This window comes from Vigna radiata, chromosome 11 (genome assembly GCF_000741045.1).
Source record: "Vigna radiata var. radiata cultivar VC1973A chromosome 11, Vradiata_ver6, whole genome shotgun sequence".
In the NCBI taxonomy this organism is placed as follows: domain Eukaryota; kingdom Viridiplantae; phylum Streptophyta; class Magnoliopsida; order Fabales; family Fabaceae; genus Vigna; species Vigna radiata.
Window position 1 is genome coordinate 18,979,049 of NC_028361.1, and position 20,433 is coordinate 18,999,481.

A 20,433-nucleotide genomic window follows, 5' to 3' on the forward strand; every position below is an offset into this window, starting at 1 on the left:
GCAGTACCCACAAATTAAGGATATTTCCGTGATTTTTCATCTTTGATCATATTCAACCATCGAAGTTACTCACTGCTCATTAATTTCAATGTCACAAAAACGTGAACTATGCAAAGGAAAGTGAAAGAGAATTATTAGTTTCAGTTTCAATTACAATTTCAATTTCCATTTACGTTTTTCTCAGATCCGATTTTCAGTTTTCCCACTCAATCGCATTTCCACGCCAATGAAACTCCTTGAAAACCTTGCCATTTTTTATTTGCACTTTTTGATTTCCGTTTCGTAAGGGAAAAGAAGCGAGGATGTTCAGATTGGAGCAGGAGAAGATCCGCAAACGAATTTAATTCTCAAATTGTTCTTCGAATTTTGATTGCCAAGGTGTTGCCATGGCCGAAGCTCTCTCGGTGATTCCGCCAGCCGTGATTCGTAACCTCGCAGACAAGCTCTACGAGAAGCGCAAGAATGCAGCACTGGAGGTTGTTTTCTGTTAAAAAAAAATCGTGACTTTTGTTCCTTTTTTTTTCTTCCTGTTTCCAATTTGGTGAGTTTTGAGTACATTGATGATTTTAAAGGGTTCTGTGTTATTACTATTATTATTATAGGTTGAGGGGATAGTGAAGCAGCTTGCTTCTGCTGGGGATCATGATAGGATAGTTGCTGTGATCAGTTTGTTGACTACTGAATTCACTTATTCGCCACAGGCAAATCACCGTAAGGTAGTGCTAATTATGTTTTTTTAATCTTTAATTTGGGTTAATTCTAGCTTGAATTTAATAATTTGAGCATTTTTTTTTTGAATTTAATTTATTGAAGGGAGGGTTGATAAGCTTAGCTGCTGCCACTGTTGGGTTGACAACTGAAGCTGCTCAGCATCTCGAGGTAAGGGGATGCCCATCACTTCCTATTTTTGTCATACTAAATTACTCAAATTTCATTTTGGGTGGTACCTTAGAAGCTTGGTAGTGTTCACTGGTTGGGATTAATTTCCTATTACATGGGATTAAGGATTTCTCAAATAACCTTTTGATGCTCTTTAATTTTGGATTAATTTGATTTTATCTTGGTATTACGGGTATGGGTAATTTATTAAAAGGTAATGGTGTTATTTTCTGCCAATCGTTGAAATAAAAATAAGATACTTGTTAATTACTTTGACTTGATAAGTTATGTCAGAACTGTATGTATTTTCATCAGTTCAGACCTATGAATCAGAAGATCTCTAGGGGATACGGTTTTCAAATTTGCTATATATGGCATAAAGTTAGTAACTTTTCAGCTTCGAAGTTGTTTACATTTAGATGTATATCTATATCAGTAATTTTGGATATATACAATAATATTCAGCAAAACTATTTGTCCTGTAATTCATAAGCAGATATGATGACCTTTTGCAGTAGTTTTAAACATTCTTTAGTCGGCATTTTTCTAGCCTCTGTAGCACTAGGCACTCGAAAAGCACAGAACTATGAAACTGCAATTTGAAGCATGTCACTGAATGAAATATAATAGGTGTAGCTTCACTGTAGTTATTGACATGAAACATGCTAATTACTTTTGAATGCTAGTTCTCTTTTTTATGGTTAAACTGATCTTCACATGGGTCAAAATTTTAGGATGAGGTTTAATAAACCAAAAGTTATTATTTAAACTAGAATGATGAAATTGATGTGTGTATACATTTTTGACAGCTAATTGTACCTCCTGTATTAAATTCCTTTGCCGATCAAGATAGCAGAGTTCGTTATTATGCTTGTGAAGCATTATACAACATAGCAAAGGTGGGGATCAATTCTGTTTACCTATATAAACCGTCAATACTCTAATGTACAATTCTCGAATGTCATCACGTTTTGATGCTAGGTTGTGAGAGGAGATTTTATTATATTCTTCAACCAGATCTTTGATGCCTTATGCAAGCTTTCTGCAGACTCAGATGCCAATGTACAAAGTGCTGCACATCTCTTAGATCGACTTGTGAAGGTATAATAAACTTCTACTAAACTTGAACAATCCTTTGGCAGATTTACTCGAGTGCATAACTGCACTTATCATATGTTTTCTGAATATGTATTATTGATCTAATAATGATTTGAATTACTGTTCTTTTGATCAACTAATGATTAAATGCTACTTTATTCAAACAGGATATTGTGACCGAAAGTGATCAGTTCAGGTGCACATCTTACTTCTGTGCTGTATGTTTTTCTGCACGACTGTGTCCTGTTGTGTTTTAAATTTCGAAAGAGCCATGGATACCTAGATTTCTGACCGATTTGTAATGCTTAATGCTCCCCCATTTTAATCTCTTGATCATCAGTATTGAAGAATTTATACCATTGCTGAGGGAGCGTATGAATGTTTTGAATCCATATGTTCGTCAGTTTTTGGTTGGATGGATTACTGTCTTGGACAGTGTCCCAGATATTGACATGCTGGGCTTTCTTCCTGATTTTCTTGATGGTAAGTGTATTGGTTGAAGAATCATTTACATTTTTATTCTCTTGACAAAATCCATGTAAACTGGTTAATCTTCATCAACATCTCAGGTTTGTTTAATATGCTGAGTGATTCAAGTCATGAAATACGTCAACAGGCTGACTCAGCTCTTTCGGAGTTTCTTCAAGAGATTAAAAATTCACCAGTAAGGCTTCTGACAATGTATCTTTTTTCCTTTTCATTTGAATATATTCAGATCGCAATTCTTTGTTTTGGGCCCTGTTTTTCTTCTTTTAGTTTCCTGGTTAGGGTTTACTACTGCCATTTTCTGCTTTTATATGTTTTCCATTGTTTAGGTTTCATTCATGTTTATTGTCTTTCCCCATCCTTGCATTTTTTATGTTTCATCTATTTGCTCACTTCTTCCTGTGTTGTACAAGTGTGCACCATTTTCACCTAATATATTGAAACAAAAGCAACATGTTTTGTTTATTTGTCATTTTCTGACTCAAGCAGTGCTACTCTTGAAGTCTGTAGATTATGGTCGAATGGCTGAAATACTGGTACAAAGGGCAGGTTCTCCAGATGAATTTACTAGGTTAACAGCTATCACGTGGGTGAGTTGTGTTGCAATGTTTTGGCTTGTTTAACAAGTTTTTATTGTAATCAAACTTTTGTTTAGTGTTGGCATCTTGTCAAAGTTATTATGAATTGTTGTTCATTATTATTTTCCTTAAACTTTGCTTTCTTGTTTTAACAGATAAATGAGTTTGTTAAACTTGGAGGAGATCAGCTTGTTCCATATTATGCTGACATTCTTGGAGCCATTTTGCCGTGCATATCTGATAAAGAAGAGAAAATTAGAGTGGTAGGCTTACTGGAGTTTTCACTCTTTCCCTGTTTTTACCATTTTTTTTGGTAATTTACCTTTTTTATTCTCTCTTTTGTATGATGTTTAATTTTGGTGTTGCCTGCATTGGAAAGCAAGGATTTAGAACTCTTTTGTGGCTAATGTATAAGGTTGCTCGTGAAACCAATGAAGAGCTACGTGCAATTAAGGCTGATCCTGCTGACGCATTTGATGTAGGAGCAATCCTGTCCATTGCTAGGAGGTGTAGTTTTTTTCTGAAAATTGCTGCTTTTCAATTATGATTCAGGACCTGTTTAGTTTAGCCGACTCTATTTTGTTCTGTTTATTCCGGAGAATGATGCAAATAATTTAACTGGTTAGGCAACTATCTAGTGAATGGGAGGCTACTCGAATTGAAGCTTTGCACTGGATGTCGACCCTTTTATCCAGACACCGTAGTGAGGTGATTTGATTTCGGCTTTTATTGTTATATTTTGATGATACTATTATTATATGGAATGAATCTAGTCTCTCAATGTGCTTATTTGGAATCTTTGTTATAGATCTCAATTCCACACCTGTTTGGATGTTTCAGGAATCTTTAGAAACATTGTGTTGTTTATGTCTTGCACCATTATTAGGGTTTAGGGTTTAGGATGCCTTGCCACACATCTTAACATTCCATTTATGGCACTCACTCTTTTCTTTGTTTATCACTCTTAAACTCTAAGAAAGAGAGAAACATAGAGCTAAGACTGTATTACAAGATATCACGGGGGCTTTATTTATATTTAATAAAAAGGAATCAGTAATACACGTATAATCAGGATATTCTTGATTATATTGGATCAGTTTCTTATTTTTATAACTACAGCAATCACACAAAAAACACAAATACAGTTTGTACCAACTTATTTTTTGGGCTGTGAAAGCATGATAGTTCTAAATAGTAGCTATGTTGTGTTGTCCGTGTGTCAAACATGTATTTGTGTTGGACACTTGACACTTTTTTCTTATTGCACAACAACACAAAAATACATATGAGGCGAACTTATTGTTTGGTGTCATGAAAGCACTATACATCTAAATATTGGCCATGATATATTTTCCATTTTTCAAACATGTAATCATGTTGGGTATGGCATGGAGACTCAAAACATCTTTACCTGCATTTTACAACTCTTATCACTTTTAGCTTTTACAACTTTTATACCAATAGAAATTGAAATACTAACAATATTAAGATAAATTGTAACAGTTAATTAATTATGTTTAGAATAATTCAAGTTCATTTTTAGAATAAAACCTCTTGTCTTAAGAATTTTATTTTATGTTAATTTTAATTACGCTTATGGTTTTGTTAACCTTATCCCTTTGCTAATTTGAAGCAATTGCAGATGGAAAGTTGTTTGTTGGACAATAAAATATTTTTTATAGTAGATATACTAAATTAAAAATTATTTTCCTCCAAAGAGAAACCATCCACCTTTAATTGCTGAAATCAGCTATAAGGACTGATGCCAACAAAAACTGCTAATTTTTATGCATATTATGTAGTGCCCATGACCTGCATTGTTTTTATAAAATTTTGTCTCCATTTTGTGTTGTATCCTTGTCCATGTATGTCCCTTGCAGTACCTGAGCCTTCTAGTTTCACAATCTTTTCCTGTTCGTGTAAAAAATATTCCCTATTGACATCTCCCCTTTTGAACTATTACTTTTTCAATTTGTGTGAAATGTTTTTAATTGTGTTATTCTGTTATGTCTACGCTCACTATTGGCTTTCATTGTCTGAATCAGGTTTTGATATTTCTGAATGACATATTTGATACCCTGCTCAAAGCACTTTCAGATTCTTCTGATAAGGTAGCGACCTGGTGATAACTTTTTTGTTTCTATTTCTTTTTCATCAAATCATAAAATTGATTTGTTGTAATCTTTGTGAAAATGTCTAATGAAGTTGTGTTTCTAACTGTACCTTTAGTGTTAACCAACATAGATAAGTTATAGTGTGCATATATCATTTCAACTTGAACAATCACAATTAGTTGAGATGTTAAGTTGCTAACCACCCTAACTCAGGTGTGTGGTGTGACCTAGGATTTCTGTTCTCTAATGATCTCTCAAGCCCTTTCTATACATAAGAAACAAAATAGTGCATTTTTGGTCCCAATTGTAAGAAAATAGACTCACTTTCATGTGTATTAATAGTTAAACTCCTTTTATATCCCTAATTTATTGTGAGCTCTATTATTGAAACACCAAGTCTTTCCCTAAACCCTAACCTTATGCAAGTGGATTTATTCATTGATGGGAGAAATTATGTCTCAAGTTATGTATAGTATTAGTAATTAAGGCGACTACTTAAACCATTTAGTTATGTGCATTTTTGGAGTAAATTAACTAAACCAATTTCGTTATTCTTGATGGATTAAGTATTTTTTTTTTTTTTTTTTTTTTTTTATATTAAGGGCTGGAGAGAGTATTATTTACGGGTCAAAACATTACAATTTGTTCTAGAGTAAATTATATTGGCATCCTTTGAGATTTTCTCAAATTAAACTGAGATCCTAGTTTTTATTTTTAAAATCTACAAAAGTATCCCCTTTGTTTTAAACAATTATATTTCTCTCCCTTTTGCATTATACATGCACCTCCTTAAGTTTTAGAATCATACTGTTGCACCCCTAATAAGAGGGAGGTCATTGTAATGGTGAAAAAAGCAGGAGGTGAAAGTGTAATTTGAGAAAATCACTGGGGGTTCATTGTATATTACTCAGACAAAAGAGATTGGGCAGTTTTTTCTTTTTTGGTTGGGGAGACTTTAAATCCCTTTTTAGCTTCTCATCACAGTACATTCTCAGACAAAATGAACAAGACCATTCAGCACATACCCTACTGGAGGAAGGGGTAAATTATCATATGGCACTGCAAGCCATATTATAATGGGAAAACATGATGTTTGGTAATGCTTCAGTTACCTAGATAATGATTAAAAGCTGGCAGTTGCCCTTTCCCTTTCCATCCTCCAATGGTTCTCATGTCTAGTACTAGGCCATTGTGTATCATCATTTGTCTGATATACATTTTTCTAGAAAGAGAGAATGTGGATGATTATAAAATAAAATTGGAGAACATCAGAAGGATGAGTGCAAAACACTATTGCTTTAAAATTCAAATTTTATTTTCACTTTTTCATAGGAAAGCTTGTCAGTTACAACTCTGCTGCATAATTGCTGATTAGGAGCAGTAACTTTTAGCCAGATGTCCTTACAAATACTTTGAAGTGATTTTTTTAATTGAAAAAATTGTGCCTGAAAATGAAGTGTATACTTGGTTTTCCTCAGAAGGCTGTATATATAAATATCTTGTATATGCTGTCTTGACTGTTAAACAATATTTTAAAATTTTATCAAATCATCCAGTTAAACTGGTTGAGATCGAATCAGCTATGTGTATGGTTTATATATTATCTAGTTCAACCATAGTTTGATCATGATCTAACCGCAAATTTGTGGTTAAACCAATTGAGTAATTACTTGGAGTTGATCTGACCAATAGTTTGAACATTGTCTGGTTCTTTCTATCTTTTGTTTGATCTTTAAAAGATTGCTTGAGTTTTGACTGGATAAAAAAAAGTTGTAACTTTAGGCTTTACCTTGTATGTTATTTGTGTAATTTGGGAAATTAATAATTCACTTGAATTGTTCTTGATTCATTTCACTTCGGTAATATTAAATAGGTTGTGCTTCTAGTTCTTGATGTTCATGCATGCATTGCCAGAGATCCCCTCCATTTCCGGCAGCTTGTTGCTTTTCTAGTGCACAGTTTCCAACTAGATAATTCCCTTTTGGAGAAGTAAGCTATTTTCTTTCATCCTATGAATTCTAGTTATAATTTCCCAAAATACGTTCTTACTACTAATATCCACTTTTTCATTCATTAAATTTTGTAATTTTATATTATAAATTCCAGGCGTGGTGCTTTGATAATTCGTCGCCTTTGTGTTCTTTTGAATGCTGAGAGAGTCTACCGGGAACTTTCTGCAATATTAGAAGGAGAATCTGATTTGGACTTTGCATCAATTATGGTTCAGGTTTGTGACTTTTCCAAGTGCTAAACACTGCCTGCAGTGTATTTTCTTTGTTTTTATTGGGAAATTCGTTTGATTCTATTCAGTCTTACACATCTCACTGATGGAAAATGTGGATTTACTGAGCATTCATACTTAATAGACAATACCCTTAATTTGATCCTCCAAAGTTTTCTGTCACCATAGTAAACCTTCAACAAATCAGATAAGTTTCTAAAGGATTTTCTTGGTTGCAAAGTTAATCCCCAAAACTTCAAGTTGTTACTAAATCCCTCAGATATTTTTTGAACCCTGCTTTAATCATCCATAAAGACTGATATGGTGACGTTTTAGTTTTTTCCTTTAATATTCTTGTTTTGAACCACTTTATTCCTCCATAATGACCAATATGATGACATTTTAGATCTCATGGGATTAGTTGGGTGACAGATTAGATCTTTGAAGCTCTAAATTGACAACAAAATGTTGAGGTCTAATATTTTAGTAATTTTGATTTTGAGTGACTGAATTACTGACCCAAATTTTAAAAAAACTAATATGGTGGCTCATAACTTTGGAGTACTAAATTGATGGATTTTACTTTTTAAAATAACATTGTTTTGTAATGGAATTTTAATCTTGAGATTTCAAAGATCAAAGCTTATGCTATTTGGCTGGAAAATGTTTTTGTTTTATTTTTTTCCAAAAATGTGCAATGTAGGCTTCAATCTATTTTATTGAATTGAAGTTAATAACTTAGGTTAAGGTTAACTTCCTAGATGGTGTTGGGATGAACAGTTTTTTGATGCTATTTTCAATATTATTAATTTTTGTTGCTTGTTGCCTTTTTTGTTCCACTGTATTTCTTTTTCCTTTTCTTTAGTCTGAAGGTAAACTGTCCCATGTAAATGAAGCAGTATTCATCTGCATTTATTTTTCCCATTTCTAAAATCTTTCAGGCTTTGAATTTGATCTTACTTACATCATCAGAGTTATCTGAGATTCGAGATCTTTTGAAGCAATCACTTGTAACTCCTTCCGGGAAGGACCTATATGATGCTCTGTATGCCTCTTGGTGTCATTCTCCAATGGCAATTATAAGTCTATGCTTTCTAGCTCAGGTAGGTCTCTCTAATGAGATTCTGATTATATGTTGCCCTCCAAGTTTCTTTCTTTCTCTAGCAAATGCACAAGTGCCTCACACACATTGTAAACAGTTTCTTTTTGTTGATACTATACAACATTTTAGTAAAATAAAAGTTGTCTTCCTGAACAGACCTACCAACATGCCAGCACTGTGATTCAGTCACTGGTGGAGGAAGATATTAATGTCAAACTTTTGGTCCAACTGGATAAATTGATCCGCTTGATGGAAACTCCTATCTTTGCCTATCTTCGATTGCAGGTGCATATTCAATACATGTTTCGTATATTTTGTATCTTTTAATTCTTGGAATAACATATATTTTGTACTTGATCTGGTAAAATATGATAGATATGTAATAGAAACTGAGAAAAGTTTCAGATAGAGGAGAGAATGCAGACATAGAATCAATTGTTCATACCATTGGTAAACTGAGAGTACAAGTATCAGTTACAGAGTATAACATAACAGACAGAACAACTGGCTGAAAAACTGAGCAACTGACTAAACTTATCTAAACGGATAGATTCATTATCTCTAATAACATGGAGTTGTTGAATGGTGGATTATGTTTATTATTTTTTTTTGTTAAAATTTAAACAATTATGTTATTCCAATACGTGATGGTCTTTCTTTAGGTTTCATTTATCTTATGACACTCCAAATACTAAATGGTTTTTGTTTGTATCAAACCTCCGTTGGCATTTATCATCCATAATATTACATCTGATGCGGTAAGCTTTTGTTTTTAACTTGAAAGGTGAAAGTTAACATATTATTACGATGAGTTCCCTAAATGGGCAGTACTCATAATTTATCTCACACTGTTTATCCTGTATGTTGAGCATTCCATTTAAAATACGATAATTGTAACTCCTAAATATTATGGATTGAATACCAAAGGGTGCATACTCAAAAGGAGCCTTGCTGTTTTATGTATCATATTTTAATTACAGATCCCATTGTTGGAGTTGATTTACCATGCTATACGCCACTCTAATAATTTATCACAATAGCAATTGCAATGTTGTCCATATAGCATTTTTTGTGAAGTTTAACCCTTTGACTGAGTGTTTGGTTCCCCTTTAAGGGAAGGAAAAATATAATACATCATTTGTTGTAATTTGATAGCCTGGTTGTTTCTATAAACATAAAATCGTATATAGGAATTTTTAATATGGTTCTCAATCCCTTTGTAGGTGTCCTTTATTGACAGAGGCACCTTATACTATTCATGTGCTCTTCCTCGTGTAAAAGTCTTCCATTTCCTCCCTGTTTGATATGATTAATTTTCTCTTGCATGAGATTTTGGTAAGGGATAATTATGTTTTAAATGGTTTCTCTCATGCTCTGAAGCCATTGTTTTGCAGCTTCTTGAACCTGGAAGATATATTTGGTTATTCAAGGCATTGTATGGTCTTCTGATGTTGCTTCCTCAGGTATCTCTGCAAATATTTCTCTTACCTGTTGAGAAGTTGTAGTTTCTTTGTATGAATAGGATGTGTTCAAATATCCTTCTAAACATAGTATCTTGGAGGATCCAAAAAGATACTGTATTTTAACTGTATTTTGTTTTTGCTTATTTCAATTTCTTTTTTTCCAAACATAGGGATTTTGTTCCTTGATAATAGGATGACTGAAATAAATGTCATTCTTGTGATGCAAATTAATAAAAATAGTATCTTTTTTCAACTTGGTAGCTGAGCTTGATCTTGGAGAGCTTTGTCATATCTTGGATGTTGGTTAGATTTAAACAAAATTTTTTGGACACTTGAATATGTTTAGTAATTTGCACACCATGGTTGCAGTTTGCAAAAAACGAGACCTGTTTAAGATGGGTATACTGGTAGACTGTTTTTAGTGCATATTTGTTTTGTGGGTGCAGACTTAAATGAACAGGCTACTTCTACTCCCAGTGTTTAGGTCATGTGCCTACTTCCTGCAAGTCCCACTTGCCATTGACCACATTTATAGGGTTGCACACCAAGAATATCAAGAATATCTATGGTTAAAGTCACAGCTTGACACATATATCTCAATCTATGAACTTATGACGGATGAATTTTGGGTTCAAGCCATGAAGGAGGAGGAAATGAAGGCACTAGAGAAAAATTAGGCCTAGGATATTGTTGATGAGCCCAAGGACAAGAAGACTATAGGGTGTAAATGGATATTCCTAGTGAAATACAAATTTGATGGGACAACATACTAATACAAAGTAAGATTGGGGGTAAAAGCTTACATTGAGATATAGACATTTGCTCCTATAACAAAGAAGAATATAGGGAGATTTATCCTTTTCTTGACAACCATTTTGGATGGGAGTTGCAGCATTTTGATGCAAAAATTGTCTTCACATAGAATTTAAAGAGAAGGTTTGCATAGAGAACACTCGTTGCCAACCCACTGAATTCAGGTCTTAGTGGATTGAACAAAATGTATTGACTAGAGAAGGCTTTACATGGGCTTGGGAATCTCTTCAAGCATGGTTTGGGATATTCACTCAAGAAATAATGTCCTCGGAGAACAAATAAAACAAAGAGATCACGCGTTACTTATAAAACATTCTCTTTTGGCACACTCACCATACTTTTACTGAGTTGTTGACATAAATTAGCTTTGACATACTCTTCCAAAGATCTTCCAATGTTGACATTTCTTGTGAGGTTATCTTGGTGTTAGACGAGAGAACATTTTTTACAAAACATAATATAAGCATTTAAAAGTTAAGTATGTACTACGAAAGTATAAAGACAATATCTTATCGCTTGTCTAGCACAAGCTTATCAAATGAAGATAACATTGCAAGGTGCTATAGTGTTTGTTGACATCAGACAAAACACTTTTGTCTATCAAAATATTGTGCTAAAAGATATTTTCATATTTTTAATACTTTGTTGTAAAAGCATTTAATCAAAATGGCTTAACATAAAGTTTGGTCTATTGAACTTTTCCCTAACAAAGGTTATTGTTGAAGAGTTTACATCTACTAGAGATACGACCAAATAATAATATATAGGTGGATACAAATTTCACCTTTGTAAACGGGTTTTGTAAGGATAAATTAGACTTAAAGTCTCCTTTTTTTAAACGGTATCATAGTCATTCAAAGCCTATCTTAATCAATTTCTTGGCTTATTGTGTCTCCTGCTATTGGATCCTCCCATAGACCCACACTAGAGATGTTTAGTCTTTGCATTAGGGTGCATGTTGGAGATTGAACATTGACTAGAGATATAATTAAATAATGATACATAGGTGGTTGTCAATCTCACCTTAACAAGTCAGTTTTGTGAGATTGAGTTAGACTTAAATTCTACTTTCTTAAGATTTATGTTGGTTAATCGCAGCTAGGAAATGTTTTTGGCAGAAAATTTGGTGACTTGGAGGAGTGCAAAAGATAATCACTTGATCTTGTGTTGAAGTTGAGTGTCAACCTATGGCATAAGACATGTGAAGGGCTATGGATGGGGATTATTCTTGGTGATCTCAATTAAATTTGAGATCCCTGTGAAGTTATTTTGTGATAATAAGTCAATCATTGCACACAATCTAGTTCAACATAATGCAGCAAAACACGTAACATCGAACACTTTGTTAGAGAGAAGCTAGACAAGTGTCTTATTGTTAAAAGTCATGTTCCTGTCAGATTCCAAGTGATTGATATTCTACTAAGGGGCTTCCTACTGCTATATTCCAGGAACTTATAGACAATCTGAGAGGTATTGGAATAAAACTTAAATGGGCTGTTTTATGGGTAATAAATGTGTTTGGGGTTTTATCTGTTTACAATTGGAGTGCAAAGGTCAGGAGTTTTATTGTCATTAGTGTGTTATGTTTTTGTAATAATTGTGTCTTGATAGCAGAGTTTAAAGCTTGGAGATGAAAAGCCAAACTGGAGTCTATATATTGTAACGATGTTTTCATGAATAATACACAAGACCTGAATCGGAATTACTTACTTAGAAGCTTGTTGTCAACAAGAGAGATTGATATTCATTCACGATCTTGAGAGTGTCCTTAATGATAAAGTATCAAAGGAGATTGAAGATATTGTACTTTATTTCCTTATTTTCAAATTTCCACATTTCATATCTTAATGTCTTAGAAAATGTAAATTAATAAAGGTAGTATCTTTTGTGTAAGTAACATTTTTCCATAGAGATGTTTGTCATGTCGGTAAGAACTGTGACTTTTATGATGACTACTATTGTTGAAGATATCGGTAAGAATTGTGATTTTTATGATGACTACTTTTGTCGAAGATATCGGTAAGAATTGTGATTTTTATGATGACTATTGTTGAAGATATCGTATTGTCTCTTAGATTAGATGATTTTCTGGAGTACATGCTTTGATGTTTATATATTAACCCTTTCAATACTATTTTGCAGCAAAGTGCCGCCTTTAAGATACTAAAAACTCGTTTAAAAGCTGTGCCTTCGTATTCAAATAGTGGTGAGCAATTAAAGAGAAAACCTTCTGGGGATCCCTACCAATTTCATAGCGTGCCTGATGGATTTCGAACCATTGAGGATGGTGTTGTTGTAGCCGAAGATGGTGGGAGCTCACGTAATGGAATAAATTTTGCTGCAAGACTACAACAATTTCAGCAAATGCAGCGCCAGCATCGTGTGCTTGCCAAAACACGGGCAAAGTCACGCAATATTTCCACTTCATCGACAAAGGTTACTGACCTCTTCATTCTGCATGTTGATTTTTCTCTTTTTGTTTTCTTGTTTCACTTGAGTTATTGTGTAAAAATTCATAGAAGAAAGAGAATATTGGAAATGACGGTGAAGAGGAGATGGTGCCTGATTTATAATCTCTTGACATAGTATATTTTTCTTCGTGTATCATGTTTATCATTATTTGAGCTGTTATGCAGGAGCCAAAAAGAGAAGAAGAACCAATAAGAGCCCAGTCTGTTGAACGTAATGTTCCTTCAAGATCATTTAAGAGAGGTCTAGGGAAGCTACGCTTATAATTTTAATATTTTGCTTCTGCTCATTGAGTCTTGTCTAGAGAGTATCTGTAAAATTGTAAATCATAGTAAAACTGTTATAGAACATGATCTGTAAAATTGGGTGTTTATGATTCAAGATAAGCCTGGGCTTTTCCTTGGCTATTCTTTTGACTTTTGTACAAAATGATACCCACATGGCTCTGTTATTTTTTTTAAGGTTTAAATTATTTAGGCGTTCCTATTTTTGTTAAATATTTCCAATTTGGTCCTTTTCTTTTAAAGTTTCTCAATTGAGTCCTTATAATTGCCAATTTCAACCAATTGAGTCCCTGTCGTCAAATTTCGTTAACGGAGTTAACTTTCTCACAAGTGGTGGGCTGACGTGTCTAAATGGTTTCAACGTGTCACTCTGTTCCTCCTACGCCATTTTCCCCTTCTTTCTTCCTCCTTCCATTCTTCTCTCTTCCAACCTCTCCCAGTTCATTACGAAGAACCCTAAAACCCCAATTGCAAATTTCATTTTCAACTGTAAGCTTCATCTTTTTTCTTATACATCAAGCCTGCAAAAGGAAACCCAGAAATCACTACCAGGATCGTTTTCTCCTCCACCAAGAATCTAATTCCAAATGGCAACAGTGAAGAACATGCATCAGAAAACACATAAACCCCTCCATTGCAAAAGCACCAAATCGCGATCGCACCATCAACTTCATCTCGAACCAAAACCTTCAATGAAAGCCAAACACAGAACAAAAACTTTCTTAGTCGCGGACCAATGATATGGAGTTGCAGGGAAGTTTTGATGGTTGGCGAGAGGCGAGAATCCACGACAATAACAGTAGCGGCCTTCTTCTTCGCTGGATCTGTTTCATTGCAAGTGGGTAATTGAATACCCAATTTATTTGGGTAATTGAATCTGAATTTGCTTCTTCAAGAAGACATCTTGGACAAAACATACCCACTTTGGATCCTATAGCCTCTGCTTAAGAAACTGAAATAGTACAAATTCTGGTTCAATCACTTCAGACAAATTTTTCTGAATTAGTAAAATTTCTATCTATTAAAATGGTTAGGAAAAGAAGCATTTTTTTCTAGTTGAGAAGGACCTGTCTGCTTCGTATGCCTGCAAGGTGTTATTCCTAAAACAACTGAAAAGAACAGAAGTTAGGGTTTGCATTTTGATTAGTTGTTATCATCACCGACAAGCTACAGAAGAAGCACAATGCAGCTTTCCTTAGCTCCACGCACACTGCAATAAACAAATATAATGCTTGACTTCGCATGGGGTTCTCATCATTGCTCAGTTTTCAAATTCTTTAACTCTCTTCTTTCTTCTAAACCCTTCCAAGCCAACATATAAACTTTTCTTGCAGGAATTCTTCATGCCATCTACCCTCTTTCTTCACGCGTGGGAGTGGTCTTGGTGGGGTTGGGGCTTGGCGGGGGATTTCTTCCTCTTCTTTGGACGGTGAGAGTGGTTCGGCGATTGATTGGGTTTGGCATGAGAGATGAGGAAATCTAGGACGATGTTAGAAAAGCGTTTTTATTTCTGGAAAATTGTTGGATTCAAATGGATATTTCTCATCATTCAATGCTAAAGATGTCAGGTTTCAATTCTCATTATGACACGTATTTAAACCTTGCCACGTCAACTTCTTATCTATGCAAACATTTAACTCCGTTAAGCTAAATTTAACGGTAGAGGCTCAATTAAATCAAATTAGTACTATTAAGGACTCAATTGGAAATTTTAAAAGAGCAGGGATCGAAGTGGGAAAACCTTACATAATTAGGGACTACTAAATGGTTTAAACCTTTTTTTTTAATTATAACCACGTGGGCTAGAGGGATAGTAAAATATATTGTCTACCTGCTTTTCAAACAAAATAAAGAATTAGCAACTTTCACGAAGAAACTGCATAATTAGGTAAAGTGTACTGTATATATAGTCATATACTTTTGTTTAATTTCATGACATCAAGTCTCTAATCTGGGTGAACAAATACAATTTTGTATTTGAGAAATCTTAAAAATAATAATTTTCTTAATTTTAATTGAATTTTATAAAATTTATATTTATTTATATATTATGATTTGATTTGATCTTTTGTTGATATGTACAGATGATTTGGGTTTAACAAATAAACATTTTACTGTGAGTATGGGTAAGAAGGTTGAATCAGGATGGGAGGATGTTATAGAGAATGAACGATTATATTTGGAACAAAGGAAATGAGTCAGCCAAAGCTCGCCAAACGAGTTTATCTTGGCGCCTAGCGAGCTCTTGCTCTCAACAACATCCAAAGGCGCTCAGTGAAGACATTCTAGAGAGCATAACAACTTTCTCTCTAGCCCACTTCCCCTAGATAGGTTATGCCTTTCCCGGAATTACACCACCATTGAACTCATTTCACTTATTATACATCAACACTTACTTTGTTGGTTAAATATATGTTTTGGTCCTCATATTTGTACTCAATTTTTAATTGGGTCCTCATGTTTCTTTTTTTTGTTCCAATTGTATTTAAATATTTGTTAATTTGAGACAATAAAATCCTCTCTGTTAACTTCCCACTGACGTCTTCTAACTGTGTTGAGCTGTAAATATATTTATATTGGTGGCATTATGTATTAACTTCAGCCTCAACCCAATGCAATTCCCGCACCAATTTGGAGCCACAAATTCACCCTTCCCTCACCCCTCTTTCCAAAACCCCCAACAGATTATATCATTAGGCTCCCGACAACAAAACCTTCCCTTTCCACCAAACATGGCCCAAGATTCTTCTCTTCCTCACCACCACCATCATCAACAGCATCCACAACAACTTCTTCGGCATTGGAGAGACACTCTGAATCTAAGCCACAGAGGAATGTTCACCCACTTGGGGCCAGATGGAAGGCCATTGTTTAGGCCTCCAACGCGACCCATAAACACCACCAAGCTCTACAGAGGAGTGAGGCAACGCCATTGGGGAAAATGGGTCGCTGTAATTCGTCTTCCTCGAAACAGAACGCGTCTTTGGTTGGGCACATTTGGCACGACCGAGGATGCCGCCATGGCCTACGACCGCGAAGCCTTCAAACTCCGAGGAGAAAATGCCAGACTCGATTTCCCCGAAATGTTCCTCAACAAGGACAAAAACGAACAAGTTGAATGTCTGCTGTTGCTTTTGCAGAAGGAGGTGACGGGGTTTCTCAGGAACTTGTTTGGGGAGAAATGTCTGCATGGTTCAATGCTATTTCTGCAGCTTGGGGACCTGGTAGCCCTGTTTGGGATGATTTGGATCCCACCAATAATCTTCTTTACCAATCACACTTCCTTTTTGATGGTGAGGTTGAGGCTGAAGTTGGAACATAAGGGCTTAGGGCTAACAACTTTGGAGGAATTTAGTTTTCCACGTGGAATTTTTATTATACAAAAAAATACCCATTAAACTTAATACATAATGCCATGAATATAAAAATATTTACAGCTCAGCATAGTTAGACGGCGTTAGTGGGAAGTTAACGGAGAGGGCTTTATTGTCTCAAATTAACAAATATTTGGATGCAATTGGGACAAAAAAAAAACATGAGGACCCAGTTGGGAATTGGGCACAAATATGAGGACCAAAACATATATTTAACCTACTTTGTTTTCATCTTCCGTTGCATTAATCATCACGTGTTCGATTCAAATGAAAATTCAAGTTCTTCATCAAGTGGTATCATAGTTATAGGCTATCAAAGCTGGAATGCCACCAAATTGAAATTTTTGTGAGCCAAACAGAAGAGTTAGGAACTTGCTGTAGGAGTGCCTGGGCAGTCCATCTCGAGCACTGTAGGGAGCTAAACAACATGGTCACAAAAAAAAATTCAATAGTGCAGGGGAAATGAAGGTTAATGGTGTTTGAAGGTTGAAGAATGGTGTGTGTGTGTGTGTGTGGTGGATTCTAGCTTAGAAGACCTACCAACTAGGGAAGGGAGCTGGAGGGGAAGGAAAATAATTCATTTTTAGAGTGACTTAAGAGTAAGAAGGTGTTGGAGTGATCTCAATAGCATAACATATCATGTATTCAAAAGTGATTTACAAAAGGGGTGGAGTGTTGAATTTATAGGTGATTTAAAACCATTGCACAAGAATGAGGCCTTGTTGATCATCAACCATCATTCACAGATCAAATGACACGTAATCAAGATGTGTTTTCAATGCAAAAGTCAAAAATAGCACAACATACACTTGCTCCCAATTGAACTTGAGGAATAAAACCTTGGAATCCTTGGATGGGTCTTCAAGTTCTTCTTAAAGCTTTCTTGCCATGCTTCTAGTAATTGGGCCTTGATTGGAGTTTGCGCTTGGGCCCAAGTCACCATCCCATCCTTCTTAAAAAGGATTTATCCTCAAATCTGAATATTCATCCTCACTATCATCATCACCTGCAAAATGGTGAAGGATAACAACATGAAAAATGGTATGAACTCTATAATACTTAGGAAGGTCCAATTGATATGCATTGTCATTGACTTTCTTAAGAATCTAGAAAGGACCATCTCCTCTAAGATTTAGTTTGGACTTCCTTTGAGTTGGAAATCTATCTTTTCGAAGATGAAGCCAAACTAAATCTCCTTCCTTGAAGATCATCTCTTTGCTTTCCTTATTTTTATATTTGGTATATCTCTCAGTTTAGTGCTGAATTTGAGTTTTAATTCTCTCATGTAGATCTTTTATGAATTTAGATTTGGATACCCCTTCTTTATGAACAAAATCAAAAGAAGTAGAAAGAGGTATCAAACCCAAAGGTGTGAGTGGATTAAAACCATATACAACCTCAAAAAGAGATATCTTAGTAGTTCTATGAACTACCCTATTGTAAGAAAACTCTATATGGGAAAGGTACTCATCCCAAGATTATGGTTACCCCTCAAGATAACTCTCAATAAAGTAGATAAAAATCTATTTACTACTTCAGTTTGACCATCTATTTGTGGATGACAAGTAGTGGAAAAAGAAAGTTTAGTTCCTAATCTAGACCATAAGATCCTCCAAAAGTGACTAAGGCATTTAGTATTTATCCGAAACAATTGTGCTAGGTAAACAATGAAGTTTAACCACATCTCCAAAGAATAATTTAGCAATATTGCTTGCATCATCTACTTTGTGACATGGTATAAAACGAGGCATTTTTTTTAAAATCCACTGCCACAAAAATAAAATCAAAACCCCTAGAAGTTCTTGGAAGTCCTAGGCCAAAGTCCATGCTAATTTCCTCCCAAAGGGTTGAAGCAATAAGGGAGAATAAAGTCCATGAGGCATTACTTTAAATTTGGGTTCTAAACAATTAATGCATCTAAAGAAATGTCTTTGGACATCATTCCTCGTATAGGGCCAAAGGAAATTTTCTTTTAGCATGCTTAAGGTCTTATCTACCCCAAATTGTCCCATTAACCCTCCCTCATGCTTTTCTTTCACTAGGAGTTTCTATGTGAACTTTGGGGTATGCAAAATTTTCCTTCTTTAAGAAGATATCCATCCTTCACATAGAATCCTCCTTGAGACTTAATTAAATATTCCTCATAAGTGGTAGAGAACTCAAGATCTTGAGAACATAATTCAGGAATGTTATTAAATCCAAGAATTTGAGCTTCTTCTTGATAAAGCATCAGGCACTACATTGGATTTGCCTTTCTTGTACTTAATAACATAGGAAAATTGTTCTAAGAACTCTAACCACTAGGCATGTCTCTTTTCCAACTTGTGTTGACCGTTTAAATACTTAAGTGACTCATGGTCACTATGAATGACAAATTCCTTGGAAAGGTAATGCTCCTAATTTTGAAGAGCCCTCACAAGAGCATACAACTCTTTATCATAGATAGGATAATTATAAGCTACACCACGAAGTTTTTCACTGAAGTAAGATATTAGGTGCTCTTCTTGCAATAAAACTGCACATATTTCCAAACCCGAAGTATCACATTCTAGTTCAAAGGTTTCTACAAAATTTGGTAAAGCTAGAATGGGTGCTTAGGTAAGTTTCTCCTTGAGGAGATCAAAGGACTTTTGTTGTTTTTCTCCCTAATGGAATGTAACATCCGTCTTCACTAGTTCATTAAGTGGTGAAGCAAGACCAGAGAAGTTGGGAACAAATCTTCTATAAAAGCTTGGTAATCCATGGAAGCTCCTAACTTCTCCTAATTCTTTAGGGTTGGTCATTCTTGGATGACTTTTATTTTCTCAGGGTTCACATGAACCCCTTGTTTATTGACAACAAAAGCAAGAAAAATGACATTATCTATACAAAAATTTCGTTTTCCAAAGTTTGCAAACAATTGGTTGATCCTAAGAATGAAAGACAACCCTAAGGTGATTTCATGTTCTTGCAAACTTTGACTATACATTAAGATATCATCAAAATAAACTACAACAAATTACCCAATGCAATCCCTTAAAACATGATTCATAAGTATCATGAAAGTACTAGGGGCATTAGTAAGATCAAAAGACATTACTAACCATTCATATAACCCAAACTTAGTCTTAAAAGCGGTTTTCTACTCATCACCTTTTTTATTCTAGTTTGGTGATAATCATTCTTAAGATCAATTTTGAAGAATATGTGTGACTCATGTAATTCATCCAATATGTCATCAAGTCTAGGGATTAGATGTCTCTACTTTATTGTGATGTTATTGATATACATGTGTCATTTGCCTTCCTTTTTGGACACCAACAACAGAGGCAAAACAATAGGATTTAGACTCTTTTGAATCCAATTCTTATCTAGCACATCTTGGACTTGAGACTTTATCTCCTTTCTTTCTTGGATATTTGACCTATAGGTATAGTATGTAAAAACATTTTCTCTATCGTCGAACTTGCATAATTGCTATTGGAATTTTGTGACTCAAACAGCATTTGGTTGAAAGAATCAAAACTGTTAAATAAAAATATATTCATATTCTATTTTTTAGGAGGATTTTAG

General features: G+C 34.6%; 1 protein-coding gene and 1 pseudogene across 2 annotated transcripts; both read left to right on the forward strand.

The window, feature by feature from the left end:
• Window positions 1–14: 14 nt before the first annotated feature.
• On the forward strand, window positions 15–13,720 carry LOC106777746 (protein VAC14 homolog). 2 transcript variants are annotated; one of them, XM_014665481.2, is made up of 21 exons: window positions 15–476; window positions 603–716; window positions 814–879; window positions 1,689–1,778; window positions 1,861–1,980; window positions 2,145–2,173; window positions 2,318–2,460; window positions 2,547–2,641; window positions 2,967–3,053; window positions 3,197–3,304; window positions 3,457–3,548; window positions 3,668–3,749; window positions 5,087–5,152; window positions 7,029–7,144; window positions 7,262–7,382; window positions 8,318–8,479; window positions 8,635–8,763; window positions 9,702–9,752; window positions 9,873–9,941; window positions 12,897–13,190; window positions 13,391–13,720. In XM_014665481.2, exons 1-21 carry the CDS (start codon window positions 387–389, stop codon window positions 13,487–13,489), a joined length of 2,223 nt encoding a protein of 740 aa, XP_014520967.1. In that variant the 5' UTR covers window positions 15–386; the 3' UTR covers window positions 13,490–13,720. The 2 variants fall into 2 exon arrangements, with proteins under 2 accessions (XP_014520967.1, XP_014520968.1); XM_014665482.2 differs by lacking the exon at window positions 9,702–9,752.
• A 1,875-nt stretch (window positions 13,721–15,595) lies between these two features.
• On the forward strand, window positions 15,596–16,938 carry LOC106776868 (annotated as a pseudogene).
• Window positions 16,939–20,433: the final 3,495 nt, after the last annotated feature.